Source organism: Marmota flaviventris, chromosome 17, assembly GCF_047511675.1.
Source record: "Marmota flaviventris isolate mMarFla1 chromosome 17, mMarFla1.hap1, whole genome shotgun sequence".
Lineage (NCBI taxonomy): Eukaryota > Metazoa > Chordata > Mammalia > Rodentia > Sciuridae > Marmota > Marmota flaviventris.
In genome coordinates this window covers 56,882,117-56,901,772 of record NC_092514.1, presented here as the reverse complement: position 1 = coordinate 56,901,772, position 19,656 = coordinate 56,882,117, and the positions used below count along the sequence as shown (strand labels likewise).

At 34.2% G+C, this 19,656-nt stretch overlaps 1 protein-coding gene across 2 annotated transcripts in view; it reads left to right on the top strand.

Annotated features, from left to right (window-relative positions):
* Positions 1 to 19,656, top strand: part of Nsf (N-ethylmaleimide sensitive factor, vesicle fusing ATPase) — a 149,879-nt gene that overhangs the window by 40,784 nt on the left and 89,439 nt on the right. For both annotated transcript variants that reach the window (XM_071602924.1, XM_027921771.2), the window contains exons 5-8: positions 1,436 to 1,602; positions 3,868 to 3,975; positions 4,566 to 4,641; positions 7,003 to 7,158. In XM_071602924.1, the coding sequence (XP_071459025.1) occupies positions 1,436 to 1,602; positions 3,868 to 3,975; positions 4,566 to 4,641; positions 7,003 to 7,158 (507 nt within the window). The remainder of the gene's footprint in view (positions 1 to 1,435; positions 1,603 to 3,867; positions 3,976 to 4,565; positions 4,642 to 7,002; positions 7,159 to 19,656) is intronic.

The window sequence follows — 19,656 nt, the reverse complement described above, 5'->3', positions numbered from 1 at the left end:
TTTTTCCCCCTATACTCCTTACATACATTTGACAAAGGCTGTAATCCCAGCAGCTCCCAAGCTTGAGGCAGGAGGATTTCAAGTTTAAAGCCAGCCTCAGCAATTTAGCAAAGCCCTAAGTAACTCAGCAAGACCCTCTTTCTAAGTAAAATATAAAAAAAGGGCTGGGGATGTGACTCAGTGATTAACCGCTCCTGGGTTCAATCTCCAGTACAACAATAACAACAACAACAAAAATACAAGAATCAGACTTTGTCCTATAGAAATGCTTCTTTGTAATTGTATGTCATTTAGGAACATTTCTTTTTACCTATTTTTCTAAAGCTATGTTATTTGAACTGTGTGTTATGTAATTAAAGATTTTTGTTGAATAGTTATTATATGATATAAAATTGCATGTATGCTTTAATATTTAAATTGATGACAGTGTAACCTAAAAGCCATTTTAGAACTTTTTACTTGGCTTGAATAGGAATTTTCTTATCTAAAGATTTTTATATATGCTTGTCTTGCTTCCTTTGTTATTAGCATGGAGATCATGGGAATTTTTGTTGTTGTTTCATTTATGCAGTTCATGAATGTATTAAGCACATGAAAAATACTGTTAGACACTGTTAATATAAAAATGATTTAAAAACATGGCTCTTGTCCTTTTCTAAATTTATTTATTTATTTTTTTAGTTTTTAACTATTTTAATGAATACAATTTAAAAAGACATAGTTAATTTATTTTAATCACAAAACTGAATATATCAAGAGTACTATTTTTATGTGACAAATATATAATTACTAATAAAGAAGATATATGTATTTAGAACTACATTCTCACAACTCCCTCTATTTTAAGGGTCTAGAACATCTTATTTATTTAGTATTTTTTTCTTTTCTAAATTTACATGTAAAACTTACTATATTTCCTTGATAGAGTTAGGTGCTCAGTAAATGTTATCATAGCATTAGAAATGTCACATTGTAACTTGCTTTAGAGTGAATCTCCCTATTAAACATGTTTCCCAAGGCTTCTTTTTAACCCCCTCCATCTTACTTTCCTGGGCAAAAGAATCTACCTACCTCTAACTGTGGTTCTTTCTTGTGTCAAATAAAAATCTTCTTTGAAAAGCACTTGCTATGCCAACTCTACTGGGACTTCTAATATTGTCACGTTGTCCTCTGTTTAAAGGAGAAGGAGGAAAAGGTGTGTGCCACCGCACCTGGCTGTTCAGTATTTTCTAATGAATTCAGATGAGGAAGAAAATCTCTAGTGGCCATTATTTTTTAAATCTGTGCCTGTGTGTCCCTCTAATGAAGGCTGTATTAAGCCCCTTTTGATCAAGTGCTGTTATGATTCATTTATTTGAAAATTAAGTTACTAGAAACTTAGAATTTTGTGTCCTTATAATTAAAAAAAAAAAAATGCTTCTTTTTTCCCCCTTAGTCTCCTTGTATACATTTGACAAAGCTAAACAGTGTATTGGCACAATGACCATCGAGATTGATTTCCTGCAGAAAAAAAACATCGACTCCAACCCTTATGACACCGACAAGATGGCAGCAGAATTTATTCAACAGTTCAACAACCAGGCCTTCTCAGTGGGGCAGCAGGTAGGTCTAAGTTTTCTTTATTTCTTTTCACTTAATAGGTATTCTAGTCCCTGTTGTTATCCAAATTACTTCTACTTTTTAACAACTGAGAGGTGCATAGAACAGATATATCCAAGATATGTGATTAAAAAGTAAGGGAGTTATACTTACTAAGCCTGCACAGTTCTAGTCAGAAAAATTCTAAAGTAGCTTTCAGCTTAAGATGTCATATATAGTTACAGTTGCTTTTCCCTCTGCAAATTTAGGAACATTGCAGATATAAATCTGAGTTTCTTTCTTTCTTTTTTTTTAATTGCAGGACATTTGTTTTATTTCTGGGATATCTTTCTCTTTTCCTAATGTATTTCTGTATAAAAAGTAGTTCATGACATCTTTTGGTTATGGATTTGAGAATCTAAAAAAAATTGTGTATATATTCAATTTTTTTTTTTTTGTAGAAAATTTAAAGCCAAAACCTTCATTAAAAAACATTTGCCAAGGACTGTGGGTATACCTCACCAAGTTGTGCGAAGCCCAGGGTTCAATTCCAAGCACTGCCAAACAAAGAAAAAAAAGAAGACATTTGTCAGTATTGTCCTTTATTTGGACTTCAGTTAATATCACATAATTAACCTCCTAAGAAAGATTCTTCTTTTTTTCAAAATTTTACTTAAATGTGAGTTCATATTATTGTTTGAGCATTTTCTTTTGACCTTCCCATCACATTTGTCTCCTTCTTAGTGACTTTCTTAGTCATTTCAGACTCCTTCCTCATACCTTAGCTCCACAGCAGCAGTTCTAAGGTGTAGTCCAGAGACCCTGGGGTTCCCTGAGACCTTTTCAGGGATCTACAAAGTCAAAACTACTTTCATAATAGTGCCAAGATGTTTTTGTCATGTTCCTTGTATTCCACAAGTGTGTGGTGGAGGGTGGCTGACTACGTGGTTTGTGCTAGCACAGTGCACTGACTGTTGAAGCAGATGTGAGGTGTTTGCCATAAACCAGACATCAAAGAAATTTAGAAAAATGTGACAGCACCACTCTTCTCACTGTAACTACATATGACATCTTAAGCTGAAAGCTACTTTAGAATTTTTCTGACTAGAATTGTGCAGGCTTAGTAAGAATAACTCCCTTACTTTTTAATCACATATCTTGGATATATCTGTTCTATGCAAAGCTCCTCTTATTTTTGTTTCAGAAAATAGGGTTTTTTTAAAAATTAAAAATGTTATTTATGTTAACACATAATAGATTTATCATTATTAATTTTAAATTAATGATAAAGTTTTTTGTTCTAATAATCTCTAATATGATGAATGTCAGTGGGTCTAATCCACATAAACAAAAGCTCTTTGGAGTCCTCAAAATTTTTAGCAGTATATAATGGCATTCTGAGATTAAAATGCTTGAGATTTGCTGCTCCCTAGCATTCTGATCCCTAATGGCTTAGAAATGCCATGTGGGAAGTACTCTGACGTAAGTGAACCCAGTGCTCCACTGGTGCAGTTTTGTTTTGAATGGTCTGGAAGGCTCCCCCAGATGCCATTTAGCTGATAATTGTTGACTACCTGTCCATTAGTTTGGGGGCTATGCTTTATCCCTTACGGATTCCTGCATATTTTGGCTAATAATTGTATGCAGATTACCTACCTAAACTTTATTGTTTTTACCTTTGCCTTTAGCTTTAGTATCTTAGTAAAAAAATGCTTAGAAGAATGTTTAATAGAAAATGCTTTGGTGTTTGTTTTCATTTTAAACTCAATAACATGTATGTGTCAATAAATACATGAAAGAAAACACTCCAGAATAAACAAAAGTAAATATCTTAGCCCAAATCACTATTCCTAGTATTTACTCTCATTTGTAGTGGTTAGTAGTAGTACTTTTGTACTCCAACTCATGGAAGAGGGTCTAGATTGTAGAAGGCACTCAACAAGTACTTGGTGAATTAATGATTAAGCATTCAGAGCTATTTCTGCAATTGTGTGGCAGGCATTTTGTACAATCTAAAGCATGAATTTTAGAGTCATACACCCAGGCATTGTTTACTGTGACTCTGAGCCCCATTGATTAGAATTTCTATTCCCGAGAATGTTTGGCAGAATTCATTATGTAACCTCCTAAAGTGTTTGATCCCTAGCAGATAATAATAAATTGTAGTTCCCCTATATTTGAGAGAGGTAAAAACTGGTTTTCTGCATTTGGAAAACATTGGTGATAATGTGAGGATCAGGCCATTATATCATGAAATAAAATTTCTCCCCTTTCCTCTTTTCTACATAGCTTGTGTTTAGCTTCAATGAAAAGCTTTTTGGTTTACTGGTGAAGGATATTGAAGCCATGGATCCTAGCATCTTGAAGGGAGAGCCTGCAACTGGTAAAAAACAGAAGGTGTGCTTTGTTTCTAATATATTAAATAACCTTTGTGATATGAATTGTGCAGATTAATATAATTTTCCTAACTATTTACTTGCTTTGCATTTTTTCATATGGTGAATTTTCTTTTTGGTAGGGAGAAAAATGCTTTCATAAAGCATTGTTACTAATATACAAATTAAAATATACTTATTTGCAGACCTAATAGTAATTTGAGGTTTGTATAAGTATTCATAATCCTAGCTGAATGAAGATATTATTTTTGTTTTCACATTTTTTAATTGTTGCATTAGAACTGTACACAATGGTGAGATTTGTTACATATTTGTATATGCACACAAATAATATTAATTAAAGATATTTATTATAATATATGTACACAAATAATATTAATTAAAGATATTTATTATAAATAAAGAAGAAGAGCATTATTGAAATAAAGCATGTAGCAATTATAGGATGTATATAAAAAAGTAAAAGTGACTCAAATAATAATGGGGGAGATTTGCTTTGCACAGAGAGTTCATTTTCTCTTCATTTTTTGCCTTGCATTGAGAAGTCCAAAAGTCTGATATTAGCCTATTAATTATTATCTTTCTGTGTAGATTGAAGTAGGACTGGTTGTTGGAAATAGTCAAGTCGCATTTGAAAAAGCAGAAAATTCATCACTCAATCTTATTGGTAAGAGGTACAGTTTTAAAAAATTCCAAGTGAAATGGAACTATTATTAAATGTGATTCAACTAAAGTGATTTTCAAGCAGGGAAGGAAAAGAGAGGAATGTCCTTCCTGTGAGATGGATTATCCCAAATTCTTGGCATATTTCATATTTGTCAGTTATTCTGATGAAAAAGTTTAAAATCTTCATCTGGATCAGTGTTATCCAAATAGAATATCCAAATACAATATGAAACATGCAATTTTAAATTTCCTAATAGCTATACTAAAAATAAGTAAAAAGAAACAATGAAATTAATTTTTAACTTTAAATTTTCTGATAATTTTAGGCTTATAGGAGATTTGCAGAAATAGCTCAGAGAACTACTATCTACCTTTCACAAACTTCCTCTGATGTGAACATCTTAAATAACCCTGTATAGTTAACAAAATTAAGAAATTAAGAACAGTAGCTCGTTAAAATAGCAGTTTCAATGCTACTAACTAAACTATAGACTTTATTTGGATTTCACCAGTTTTTCCCATTACGTTCTTTTTCTGGTCCAGGATCTCATTCAGGATCATCTGATATTGCATTTAGTGTAGTTTCTCAGAATTTCATTATCTTTCATGACCTTGAAAACTGGTCAGTTATAATTGGTCATCTGGTGGTTGTATTAAATGAGATACTGTCATCACTTTTATTAGTGATCAAAGGATGAATGCTTTGGACTATGTTCATAGTCCATCCAGTCCCATTCTTGTTCTTTAGCCCTGCTTTTTTAAAAATATTTTTTTAGTTGTAGCTAGACATAATACCTTTATTTATTTTTATGTCGTGCTGAGGATTGAACCTAGTGCCTCATACATGTGTGGCAAGCACTCTGCCACTGAGCCACAATCCCAGCCCAGCCCTACTTTTATTATATTAAAATAATGCAATTTAGTATTGAAGAACAGTAGCTCATCAAAATAGCAGTGCTATTAACTGAATAATAATTCTTACTTTTGATCAATTTAACTATGTTCATATCTACTACATTAGAAAGTAGAGGGTTTTCACTGATTGCATACTACTGCACACTATCATTTTCAAGTTTATGTAACTTTCTCTACATGTGTGGCCTACTTTCTTGGTCCATCAATTACTATTTTATCTTATTGTTTATATTAATTATAAAATATAGATAGACATTCCCTTGAAAACAACTCATATTCTAAATTTTTATTTTTATACTGTGTTTTATAATTTTTTGAGTGTTTTTTTTTTTTTTTTTTTTGGTTTAACATTTTTCAAGCATCTTAAGTATACCTCTACATATAATTTTTTATGACTATATAATGTCATTTTATAAATGCTGGGTATGTTCCAATATATTTTTGATCCAACACACATATTTATTTATTTATTTTTACACCTTTTGTTAAGATATTTTATCTTAAGGGCATTGCATAACTTTCACACAATGCAAGTATTTCCAAGTAATCCAAGCAAAGGTGTGATAGGCTTGCAGTGAATTTGACCACAAGAGGGCAGTAGAATGTAAGCAAATATTTTTGATAGCCTAAAAGAAATCTCAAAACTCTTAACCATAAAATTTCTTTAATGTGATATTTTAAACTTTTTAAAATATGATATTTTCTTCCCTGACTGTATAAAAACTATGTTCTTACCTTTTGTTGTTGTTAATAGTAGAGGTACTAAGGTAACTTGTTCTTTGTATGTGAAATAGTAAATGTGATTCTGTTAAGTTACTTTAGGTGGCACTCTGACATTTAAATTAAATATTTTTTACCCTTGTAAGAGAATCTGTAAACGTGAATTTTGTAGTCAATGGTCTTTAGAGTGATTTTAGACTTTTGTGGACATTTGAAAAAAAGCAAATAAGACATCAAACTCACTAGTGTATCTTCTAGGCTAAGGGGGGGTTACGTACTGATTATAAGCTTAATCTAGACAAGTACATGTATTTTTAAATATAACTTAACTTTTTAAGAGCTTTGAGAGATTGCTAGATTTCAGTTGCCTTTCTGGCAACTAGTGTTGTCTTCATTTGATATGCATGTGGTGTTTCTTCTAATCAACCAAGTTAATTAATTTGGTTAGATTAAAGGCTAGTGAAAACAAGTTCTATGAATTGATGACAAGTAGACTACAGCATAAGTTTAGCTAGTCGTTTTGAAAATTTATTACTGACCATAAATGGGAACCAAAGTAGATAAAGCAAACTCACTCTTTTTATTAGAAAATCCTCCAAGGGTATGTTCTTCTTTGAATAAGGGTAGCTTGTCTGTTCACTTGAGATGACCAGAGAGTATCTATCTGTGTTTTTACACTTGGAGGTGAAGTTGTTGTTTCACATTTGATTATATTTATTTGACACAGGCAAAGCTAAAACCAAGGAAAATCGCCAATCTATCATCAATCCTGACTGGAACTTTGAGAAAATGGGAATAGGAGGTCTGGACAAAGAATTTTCAGACATTTTTCGACGAGCATTTGCTTCGCGCGTATTTCCTCCAGAGATTGTGGAGCAGATGGGTGAGTTCAAAAGGGAAAATTTCATAAAAGTTTATATTTTAAAAAAATTAAGAGATAATCTCTTTTCAGTGATTTTGAAATTATTCAAATCTGCCAAAATATTTTTTTTCAGTTTTAACTTTTTTAAAAAAATAAGTTTTCTGAAAATTTTTCAAAATCTTTAATTTTATGGTCAAATCATAGAAATAATATTTGGGTTGTTCAACTTATTTAGTTAGTTTAGAATTTTTTTTTTTCATAGGGCATATTTAGAAATTTTACCTGATTCTAAAGATTCATTGTGGGTCATGTTTACCCTGCTGAATAATCATTATATATGATTATTATTGTTATTATTAATCATTATCTATGCTGCTTCTTCTTTTTTTGTACTATAGCATTATCTCATTAGTATATCTTCATACCTGGTAGATGGATACATGGCATGTTTTTAAATTAGATAAGCTTGATCCAAAAAGACAAATTCAGGATATACACAGGGGTTTCCATATTGCATATAAAGAAATGCTCTATGCATTTATCATTTTCCTCTTGAAGGTTTATTTAATTTATCTGTGTGAAGTGACTTTATTTGCCCAGTGGAAATGCTGTCATGACTGCTTTCATATCCATATCATCCGCTGGATTGGAATGTGAGCAACAGAATATCTGAGAAAGGAATTTATAACATAATAGCTTCTGGCAGTCTATTAGTGTAAAAACAGGATCTAGAAAAACAGAGGGAATACAAATATGTTACTCCCCTTCTCTCACCATTCTTTCTCTTTAAATTGCTACTGGGAGATAAAAGTATATTCATCATGGTGGGGATAAGAACTGCTTTTTAGGCACTAAGTACTTGGATTGTATTAGCCCCCTATTGTTGATAGCTTTTCTGCCTGGTCACTCACTCGAAGAAATTACAGGCACGGCACACACCTGTTCACTGGGTAAAGGTCGAGTTTGGAATTGGATTAAGAGAAAATGACAGAGACCCTCATCACCTGAGTTTTATACACCTTGAAATGACAATAGCATACTCTTTATCTGAAAGTTACAAAGGCCAAGTCAATAAAAAACAGAATTCTAATTTGGAAAATAGTAAAAAGTGGGATAACTCACTATCATGGTAGTGTATTTTAAGGCACAATAAATCCAGAAAAGTTTTTGATCTAGACATGGAAATATTGTTTAAGTGTATTTGGGTAAAAGCAGAGTTGAAGGGATGATTCCAAATGTTTTAAACTTTTCATATGAAATATTTTTATTGGTTTTCAGGACTGAGACCTAGTGATTCAATCTCTGAACATTTATACTATCCAGCCAACAAATAAAAAAATAACTACATCTGTAGTAAGCTGTGTCTTTGATTATAAATATTTTCTGTTTGGAAGCTCTTGAGGATTTCGTTATTAGACGTTAGTTTCTTGTTGGTATGTTATCCAGATCCTGCTCCTGAGGATCTGTCTGGGGTAACATACATAGTTAATACATAAAAGTAAAACTCCTACCAGTCTGTGACTTTGTCGACTGTACAAGAGTTTGAAATTCAATAAAAATAGGTTTAGAATTTATTAGTGAATTTAACCTGTTTCTGGTATTTGTATCTAAATGAGTTAAATTATGGTTGTATGCCTTTTATTATTCATGTGTTTTTTAACTAAGGACAGTAGATTTGAATTTTTGAGTGCTACTGTCCAGAACCTTTCTTTTGGATTTGTTTTTTCTAAGATGTTTACATTAATTCAGTTATACAAAATATAAGTTTTGTTGTTTTTAAACAAAAGTCATATATTTTCTCTTTATGGCTTTTTGCTTTTAAGAAGCATGCATTATCAATTTGATTTAAAAGTCAGTTAATGTAAAGCTACCTTGGCTTTTTAGCTGAATAGAATAATCATTGTTTCTTTATTCTAAATGAAGTTTCTGAAAAAATCTAAAAAAAATTAAGCTACTTTTTTATGGCTAAATGACTGAGAAATAATTCTCTTGCTATGCATGTGTCATTCCTCATTATCCAATAGAAGCTTCTTCCCCCCTCCTTTGAATTCTGGGGGAATTAGACAGTAAAATTCTTCCTTGCACTCCAGATACACTGTGGTCATAAAGTTCTCATTAAGTTGGTAAAGATATGTAAAAATGAAAATTGCTGCATTTGGATAGAATATAAATAAAATTATACAAGTGTCTCTTATGCGTACCCTGCATTCTTTCACTCTGCCAAGTAGGAACAAAATTGGCTGATTGTTTTTTCTTCACTCTTTGTTAACTAAATAGGCAAAACTATGGTTTTGGATTCAATTAGACACTAGGTATGGTCGGTTAAATCAATTAAAATAAAAATATTAGAAAGGAATAATTTATGTAGGTTATAAGGCTTTTTGCTTTAAGCAGATAACTTTACTTTTGACTAAGAACAAATCATTATCTTACATGGAATCTGGAGAACTTCTACTTTGTAAATGGGAATTTTAACCAAATGGATTTTTTGCCTATATATATCAGTTTTTCAAATTTACAAAGTGATAAATTTAGAATTTTCTTCTGTCATTGTGTTTATGAGATTGATCACAATGCTTCTGGGTAGTATAGTTCTTTCCTTTTGCTTGTAAAACTTCATGTTTCCTTTTCAAAATTAAAAATGTAGGTTAGATACACACAGAATATTGCTGTGGGGGTAAAGAAGACTAAATGACTTAACCAGAGGCACACAATTATGCGGGAAAATTAGGGATCAAATGATGTGACACATGTAAAAATAACTGTCATAGAATTTCCAATCTCTTGAAGTACTTTCAGATACATAGTGTACACCTTCTTGCTTTTGTTATATCTTTGAAGAATTAAAACCAAGGAAGTCCTTAAAGAGAAAAGGAAATCACATAAAGCCAGACAGACAGAGGGATAGAGGCTATCTGTAAGAATAGGAAAGGAATGACTTTGGGGAACTATCACCTGAGGCATTTGCTGTTGTTTTAATCAGGATAGCTACTTTTTTCTTGTCTGTAGCCCAAGTGTAACAGCTGTTCTTTGGAAGTATGTGGAAATATTAGCAAAGAAAACAAGACCTGTACCTTGATGTTAGTGAGTACCAAATAGGTATTTAGTTAAAATGTCCTCCAACCCCCCAACAATAGATGTTTAATTAGAAATGACCTTAAATTATTACTTTGTGGGATAACATTCAGTGCCATGAATCCTAGGGCAGAAGTGTGAGCATCAGAAGTTGGCGTCTGAAAGTTCAGGTAAATAAGAGCAGCAAGCGGATTGCTGCCCTTGAGCATTTTCAGATGCAATTGAATATATTCTTCTGTTCAGATATTACCACACTTGTTCCCCACGTGCAATTTGTAGAGAATGCTCATGATAAATAACTGACTGATTAATTACTGAATTCTCATTGTAGCTCTTTTGTTGGCAAAGAGAATTTCTGCAGAGAAACTTCATTTTTCAGCATCCCTGGCAACAATCTCTGAACAGTAACTGTCAAAACAAAAAACTAAATCCTTTTCAATGAATACTGGAATAACTGCTAAATGTAATCTGGGGAGTAGGTCTGTAGCTACCCAAAGAAAGGAGCTTTGGCAGAGGAGCTAGAAGAGAAAGGGTATAGAGACTGTAGGTCTCTGCCTCCCTGTCTTTCTAGAATCTTCAGGCTCTGGACGTGCAGGCCACCTAGCGGGGAAGAATGCCCCTTGTTGTGGTCTTGTGCCCCCATTCTTTGAAACTGAAGCTGTGTTCTTTTTGGTTGTCTTTTCCCTGTGCTTTCCTCTCTAAGCCCATTTTCAATCTGTATTTTTAAGGTTTCTTTTGAAATTCAAGAGGAAAGCAACTCTTTTTTCTGATATCATAAGTAAAACTAGTTCCTCTATGAAGTAGAGCTGTGGAGAAGATAAGGAGCCTTTCAATCACACCCAGACATCTTTCACATGCTAAGAACAGTGCAAATAAAACGTAGTGGAAGAAAGGGTACCAAGGTTTTGTGTGAGCCATATTTGGGAGAAAGGGAGTTCTGGCTAAGATTAACATAAACACTGACACTCTTAAAATGCATTTTCACACCCCCACTCATGAGGAGAGATTGCAATTTAAATGGGGGTTAAGACATCTAGCCGAACTCCAGGGCTCTGTAAAAGGAACCCTAAGGCTAAAGAGCTTATCTGAAATTTGAAAAAAAAGAGAAAAAAAATGAAGCTTTCTGACATTCATCTTTTTTCCTTGTATTAGTCATAACTTGCTTTTCAGCTATATTTTAGGTTTTGAATGCCAGCCTGACATCTGTTCAAGTCTGCCTGCAATTTATTAGCAGAGAAAAAGAAAGCAGTTGCTTAGTAGTAAGATATACAAAACTTTTCCCTTCTAATTTTTCATTAACTGCTTATAGATGATACCTGAATATGAAGAATGTACTAATTTACTAATTCTTACTTTAGATCAAGAAATTTATATAATTTTTTAATTAGAAGAAAATGGCTTCTGACCATGTGATTTCTAAAATCTCTCCAGCAGGGTTTAGAGACAAAGCATATAGCCTAAAAATATTATAGGTAACTTTTTATAAATCGAAAATTTTACTTTGAATTTATACTTTAATAGAAATATGTAGTTATGCCTGTATCTCAAAGTCAAACTATGTAAATTCATTTGGCCTTTTTTTAGTTAAAGACAGACTTAAAGACAGACTTTAAGAAATAAATCTTTTGGAGGGGTAGAGTTGTTTACAGAGTCACCAGTGGATTAGATTTCCTGGCAACTACAGTTTAGTTACTTACAGATGAGCAGTTGGGTCACTACCAAGTTGAAGTCTAAGTCTTAACCTGAATGTCCATTGGTAGGGAAATGATTAAATAAACTATGATATATTTACATTATAGAATATAACAGAACCTACCTTAAAATGAAATAGCTCCAAATAAACAGACATAATTGTGTTAATAAATACATAAAACTGAAAGTAAATGCATCATAAACTCAGGACATGTTAAATTGAAAAAGTTGTTTACTTCTGTGAAAGGAAGTTAGAGGAATGAAGGGAGACTTTTGTTCTTTTACTATATTATCCCCCTCTTTGTGTTTTACTGTGGTCTTATATCTCTAGTGTATAACTTAAAAAGCAAACAAACAAAAAGATAATGTCACAGGCTATTTCTCTTTTGTAGCGGCCATTGGCACAGAGCAGGCAGGGCACAGGTATGTCCTGTGACCTTCACAAAACTTTCAGTGGAAGAGAAGAGCCAAGGGTTATGGACCTGGATTCTAAGGACTTTGATGACAGAGGATAGAAAGGACACCTATCCTACTTTACTAAAAAGAGAAAAGCAGTTTCTCCATTCATAACAAACAGCTTCCTCCCAGTACTGTCTGTGTTATAGTGATAGTTTGTCTTCCCTCCAAACAAGGGAACCTTTGTATCCAGGTCTTTAGGTGGCTGAGGAAGCAGTGGAGAGGAGAAGGGAGAAGGTATCTTGTGGGAAAGTAAAAATTTTGACATATTGGGAACTGTTCACAAATTTCTTTTCAATCTTAAAAAAAAATCATTCTAACAACCAACAATAAAAAATTTAAAAAAAAAATCATTCTATCGACAAATTTCACTCTGTGACTCCTCAGTAAAATGGTATTTTCTCCTGTCTTATGTTTAGGGCAGTGATGATAATGATGATGTTTAGTGGGAGACACTGTTCTAAGTGCTTTACTTATTATTTTGTGTATTAATTTATTTAATCCTCACAAAAACCTTATGAGGTAGATGCTATATTGCTCCCATTTTGTGGAGCAGGAAACTGAATCTCAGAAAGGTGGAGTAACTGGTCCAAGGTTTATACTTAGTAAGTGGTAGTATCAGATTTGAACCCAGGTGCTCTGGACTCCAGTCCATGCCCTTAACCCTTATACTGTACTCTTGTGAAGCCCATCATGTGAAACCATTACAGTGGGTCTTACTAACCCCATTTTGGGGGAACTTGGAGGCACTCTGTGAGGTTTTCAATCCAGCCAAGGGTTTTTAATCATGGCACCATGGACATGTTGGGTCAGATGGTTATTTGTAGAGGTTGACTGCCTGTACATTGTAAATAAACTACTTTTCTAGTAATCTGATATATTCAAATTGTTATGAGCTTAAGAGCTCAAGAGACACCAAGAATCTATGGTAGGTAATCCCCAACACATAGTACCACCTTTTTCATGTTTTTTAAAGTACTTATTATCGCATAATACACAAAGGCAGTGGTTGCTACAGGTACGCCAGCTAAGTTCTGTCTTAAGTGAGCTTCCAATCTAAAGATGAAATATAAATATTAAATAATTATTTAAAAGTTAAGCAACATAACCTAACAAATGATATCAAAAGCCAGAACATGATTAAATACCAACTAAGCGATACAGATGATAAGTTATTTAGGAGTTTAAAGAGAATTAGTGAAGACTTCCTGGAGGAGAGAGAGCTTGAATGAGGTCTTAAATGCTGAGTAGTTTTGAATAGGAGGAAGAAAGAGACTGCTTTCTATATTCTGGGAAGAGGGACACACTAAGCAAGGTATAGACTTTACAACTTAAACCAGTTTTACAGCCCTATTGTTGGAAAGAAACAGAAAGTAAGGCTGAAAGTCAAGTTGGAGTTGTGTTGTGGAAATTGATGAATCAGAAGATGACATTTTTTCCTAAATACTATCCCTGTTAAAGCTTGTAGTCAGGCTCTAGGCTTCTCTGTGCTTCTTCTGCACATCTATATTCATAAAATCTAGTCATTCTGTAATTCTTAATGTATTGTAATTATTCATTTGCATTATACTCCTAAGGCAAGGTTTCCCAACCTTTTTGTGGGTACTGAGGATTTATCCCAGGGACAATTACCACTGAGCTACATCTCCAATTCCCCACCCCCCTTATTTTTTTATTTTGAGACAGGTTCTCACTAAATTGCTTATGGCCTCATTAAGTTGCTAAGACTGGCCTTGAACTTGTCATCCTCCTCCCAAGCTGCTGGGATTACAGAAGTGCACCACTTTATCTGGCTAGCTGGATAATTCTGTTGTGGGGGCCTGCCTTGTGCATTGTAGGATGTTTCACAGTATATCTGTCTTCTATCCACTCAGTACCAGGAGTTGTTCCCCAGTATCCTATACCATGTAGCAATTAAAAAAAAAAATTATGGGTAGCAGAATCATCCTGCACTGAGAGACACTGTTCAAAGGCCTTTGGAGGTACAATCATAATGTCTTCTTTGCAACTTCAGGGTTGTTTGTGATCTACAGGTTGTTGTTGGACTAAGAACCACTGTTACCAGTGCATGATAAGGTAAATATTGGAGATCAAGAATGAGCAGTTATAAACTTTCATAGCAATTTCACATTACTATAATGTTTTAAAATGGTATTTTACAAAAATGTTATAATTTGTTGAAAATTTTAAAGGAAACAAAAACAATGTCTGGATCTTAGTTCAAGAAATACTGCCATATATAAATATTTATTTAAAAATGAAAATTTAGGGTCTAAGGGTGGCTCAGTGGTAGAGCACTTAACTAGAGCCCATGTGAGGTCTTGGGTTCAATATCCAGCACTGATTAAAAAAGAGAATGAATTTTTTGATCAATTGATTTTAATGGGAAGCTATTTGAGAATTTTCAGCAGTGGAATAATGCAATTAAAATTAATATTGTAGGGTAATTGAGATGATTATTCTGTCTGGCAAAGATTGCCCTGGAAGAGGTAAAGAACTGAATAGTTTGGGAGACCAGTGGACTTTAGTAGTCTGGTAGTGTGGACATAGAACCTGGATTAGGGTGATGGTATTGAGAATGGAATGGGAAGAACTGATATGAGAAATATTATAAAACAAAATTGGCCAAATTTGCTGATGAATTATTGTGGGTGACCGATTTGGAGGCAAAACTCAGGTCTTGCGAGAAAATGTTAGAAATAAGAAAATCACAAGGACCCAATTATGGAGGATTGAAGAATGTCCCTACACATATTTTCAGTCCCATAGGAAGTAGAAGCTGACTTGAAGATAGCAAGGAACAATTGTTGACAATTTCCTGGAGGCTAGCTTCAATCAGTCTACATGTTTAAGAAGCATACAGTTGACCATTATTTCTTGAAATAGCCTGTGTGTGTGTGTGTGTGTGTGTGTGTGTGTATGTACACATTAGGGATTGAACCCAGGGGTCTCAACCACTGAGCCATATCCCTAGCCCTTTTTCTATTTTGAGATGGGTCTCACTGAGTTGCTTAGGGCCTTGCTAAGTTGCTGAGGCTGGCTTTGAACTCATGATCCTCCTGCCTCAGCTTTCCCAGTTGTTGGGATTACAGGTGCGCGCCATCACGCCCAGCCTGAATATCCTCTTTACTTGACTTCCTTTGCTTCAACGTTTTCTGGTTTTCCCTTTACCTCTCTGCTGCCTTTTTTCTGTCCCTTTAGATCTTGGGGTTCCTCAAGAGTCTTAGACCTACTTTTTTCCTCACTCTAATTATTCTTCCCCAAATTGATCATATGTACTTCCATAATATCTTTTTGCCATTAACTCCCAAATATGCATATTCTTACTCTGTCACAAGTGTAGAGGTTGGATTTTCACCAGCATAACTTGTTGTCTATCTCATGAGCATGCAGTAAGTTCAAAATTAATCTCATTCAGTTGCCTCCTATTTCTCTCTAGGCATGCTTTCACTTCTGTGTTTTGGTCTCTGGTAATATGCTAGCTAAAGATTTGGGCTTTTATAACTTCTCCTCTCTTTCCCTCAGTCCTCATTTTTAGTAAGTCACAGAATAGACAGTCAATTCTGTAATCTCACTGTATCTCAAATCCACCCAGTTCTCTCCATCTCACCCTGCCATTCTTCCTTTAGGACACCATTATCTCTTGCCTGAAATGCTCCATAAGCCTTCAGCCTTGCCCTTCTCTAATCCATTCTCCACACTGTAACTGAAGTGATTTTATAAAAAAGGCAAGTCTGATCCTGTCACTCCACTGGCTCAACTCTTTAGCAGATGCCCTTAACTCCTTCCACACTTTACAAGCCCTGTGTGATCTGGCATCTGCCAAACTTCCCCGCCTCATCTCAGCCTATGCCCCTCCCCTGTATTCTGGGTTCCAGCCAACCTGTGCTATTTTCAGTTCCTCTAATTTGCCATGCTACTGTCTCTTACCTCTGATTTCTAGGGTATGTTTTCACCATGTCTTTACTCGATTTCTGTTCATCCTTCAGGCCTTAGATTTGATCTTACTTTTTCCAGAATGCTTGGACTTTAATACTCTTCCTATATATCCCAACAATTCCATAAATTCTTTTATGCATTATTACATTGTATTACAGTTACTTATTACATGAATATGTTCCAGACTCTCAACGTATACCCCCATATTTCTACCTTTGTGAACACAATGTAAATTCAGTAAGAGTCCTTCTTCATTTTGGTCACTGCTACTACTACTTCTGGCATGGTGCCTGGCTAAAAGTATAAAATTTATAGAAATGCATAAGTACCAAGAACTTGATTAAGTAGAACACTTGGACAGTTAGGCCTAAGCCCTGCCCTCAAGATGCTTACAGTCTCTTTGTGATTAACAGTAACACTGTTTGTACGTCGGAGAGCAGTATTATGTACAGCATAGTATACATAGTATACATCATGACCATGTAGGGAAACAGCAGAGGTATCAAAGGAGTAAGCACTGAGCCATGTCATTTAAAAGTCAAAGCATAGGGCCAGGGTTGTGGTTCAGTGGTAAGGCGCTTGCCTAGCATATGTAAGGCCCTGAGTTCAATCCCCAGCACCACAAAAAAAAAAAAAAAAATGAAAGCAGATATGATGGTTATAGGTCATTATTAAGTCTACTTAAATCCTTTTACTAAAGGATAGATAGTATTGGCAAAGACCTCTTGGATTAGTCCCAAATGGAACTTGACTCCAGAAATAAGGGCAAAAATACTTTGTACTTGTCAGCTACCCCTCGTTTCACTGGGAACTGCCATTCTTATGTAAGGATGCTGTGACAGTGTTGAAATACAAGGACATTGGGACCTTAGTGTGTGTGCACACATGCATGTGTGTGTGTGGTGGGCACGTGCCTGCATGAACACATGCATTTTCTATTTCACAACTGTAAAAATAATGCATCTTCCTAAAATATTATAGATAATGCAGAGTAAAAAGTGATATCTTTCCTCATTTTACCCACTCCAGTCTTTCTAAGATGTGGTCACTGTAATGATATTGGCATGAATCTTTTCAGACCTTTTCCTAAGCATTTTATACATTTATGTATATTTGTTGTAACTACCCATGTATAGATTTATTTTTTAATTATATAGGATCATATCAGTCACTGTTCTGTGTTTTTGGTTTTTTTTTTAAACACTAATAGTGTATCCTGAGCTTTTTTTCCATGATAAAACATTAGATACTGTGGCCAGGGTTGTGGCTCAGTAGTAGAGCGCTTGCCTGGCATGCATGAGGCACTGGGTTCAATCCCTGGCATCACATGAAAATAAAAATATAAAAAATAAAATAAAGGTATAAAAAATGTAGATACCATTTTATTTTTAGGAATTAATAATATTGGCAAAATTGTGTCTTCCTTAGCCCTATAGTGGTAAATTAGCATCTGTTCCTCAGCGGTAAGAAGGCTTTTGGACACATTAGAACATAGTTGGCTTAGAGTCTCCCTTTACTACTCATTGCTTCCATTCCCTGCACTTAGAAATGCAGATCACTAAGCCCTATACTCTCTGAGCATTGGTACCCTTACCTGCAGATCTTTTTATTGACAGTCTAATGTGAAGAAAAATATTTTCTAAAATAGTACCTGGATGACTGTAAAACATTTCATAGAAGATAGCTGGTATTGCTGTATTGCCAAAAGGTGCTTTTATAGCTCTGTAAAAGGTAAAATTCTATAACCTGACCTCTTTAATCAAATATTAAGATATGTTTCCTTTTAATTTAATTTTGCTGTTGAAAAAAGTTAACACCTGAGATTATCTTCTTAAGCTGTTTTGTAATTACCCGTTTTGAGCAGTGTTTGTTGATAGGTAGGTAGTCAAGGGGACACTTAGGAATATTTTTTCTTTATTTGTGAACTCATACTTTGGCTGATTTATACTTACTTTTTATCACATTCCATCAGAGAAGAGCTGATAAATGCTCTGCTGCTTCTATAAATCTTGTCAGTTTCTTATATGTGATATACTGACTTGGAAAAACAACCACCATCTTGGTAGATACAACAGAATGAATGTTGGGGGAAGTGAAGTGGAAGAAAAAATCAGTAATGTAATGCCCACAAAAAGTGGCCTGAAACGTAGACATTATTATTCTCTCTCATTAGGAGAGAATTTCTACCATGATTCAAATAAGACTTTCCTTAGAGTTCCATATGATGTGTTACTTAGAGTGATTCACCTTTAATATGTTTAGCATATTTAATATCTTCATACTTTTAGAAAAATACCCATAAAATCTTGGGTTTTGGTTTTTTGCTTTCTAAAGAGTTAACACATTGTTCTTTTAGGTTTTTTAAGTTAGAGTAGACAGGAGTAAATCCCCTCCATGTACCATTTTATTAATACTGCAGAATTTGATATTGGAAGTTGTTGTAGATAATGTACCAACTACTCTAAAGTTTTATTTGTGACTGAGTTCTGCAGCAACGCTTCTGGCTTTAATATAGTATTTTTCCAATGAGCGAGTACAACTTTGAGTCCTATTCCTATTCCAAAGTAATTGAAAACTGATATATAAAGATGTAAACATCTGTAGCTTGAACTTCTATACTGTTTACACATGTATTTACTTGAATTTGTCCACAGTTATATGATTTTTTAAAAAGTGCTTTGATTTTAAAGTCTATCTAGAATTGTGTCATGGGGATCTTAGCAAGACTTAAGAGCCTTTTGATAATGAATGGTTACTATAGGATAAACCTATAATTAGTATGCTGCTAATCCACACACTAAATATATTCAGTCAATTCTCAACTATACATAGGAGAATTATTCACATTGCAAATTACTAGTGCATTCCAGGGTCATTTCCTTCTTGATCTATAAGTACTCTTGCTTGACAATTCTTCGATGTTACTGGACTTCTCTTCTGTAAAACTTGTCTTCATTGGCACTTGATTTTCTACCAAATTACTTTGGCTTCCTCTGTCGTTCTTTATTTAGGTAGCCAATGGTGACTGTGATGTACTTAGAGAAAGGGAGACAGGAAGCCAGACATAGTGGCATGTGCCCTAGTCCTATCTACTTGGGAGGCTGAGGATTGTTTAAGTCCATGAGTTTGAGACCATCCTGGGCAATATAGCGAAACTCAGAAGAGGAAAGAGAGGAAAGAAACAAAAGAAAGATAGATAGTGAAAACTCAAATTCGTGAGTTATAAATTCTCTACAGTCTGGTCTTCCTTATGTGCCAGCAGGCTGATCGTGGGTAACACTAAGTGACATGGAACTCAGTTGTTCACGATGTAGATATATCTTGTAAGTAATAATAGCTTTAGGATATTATTCAGCA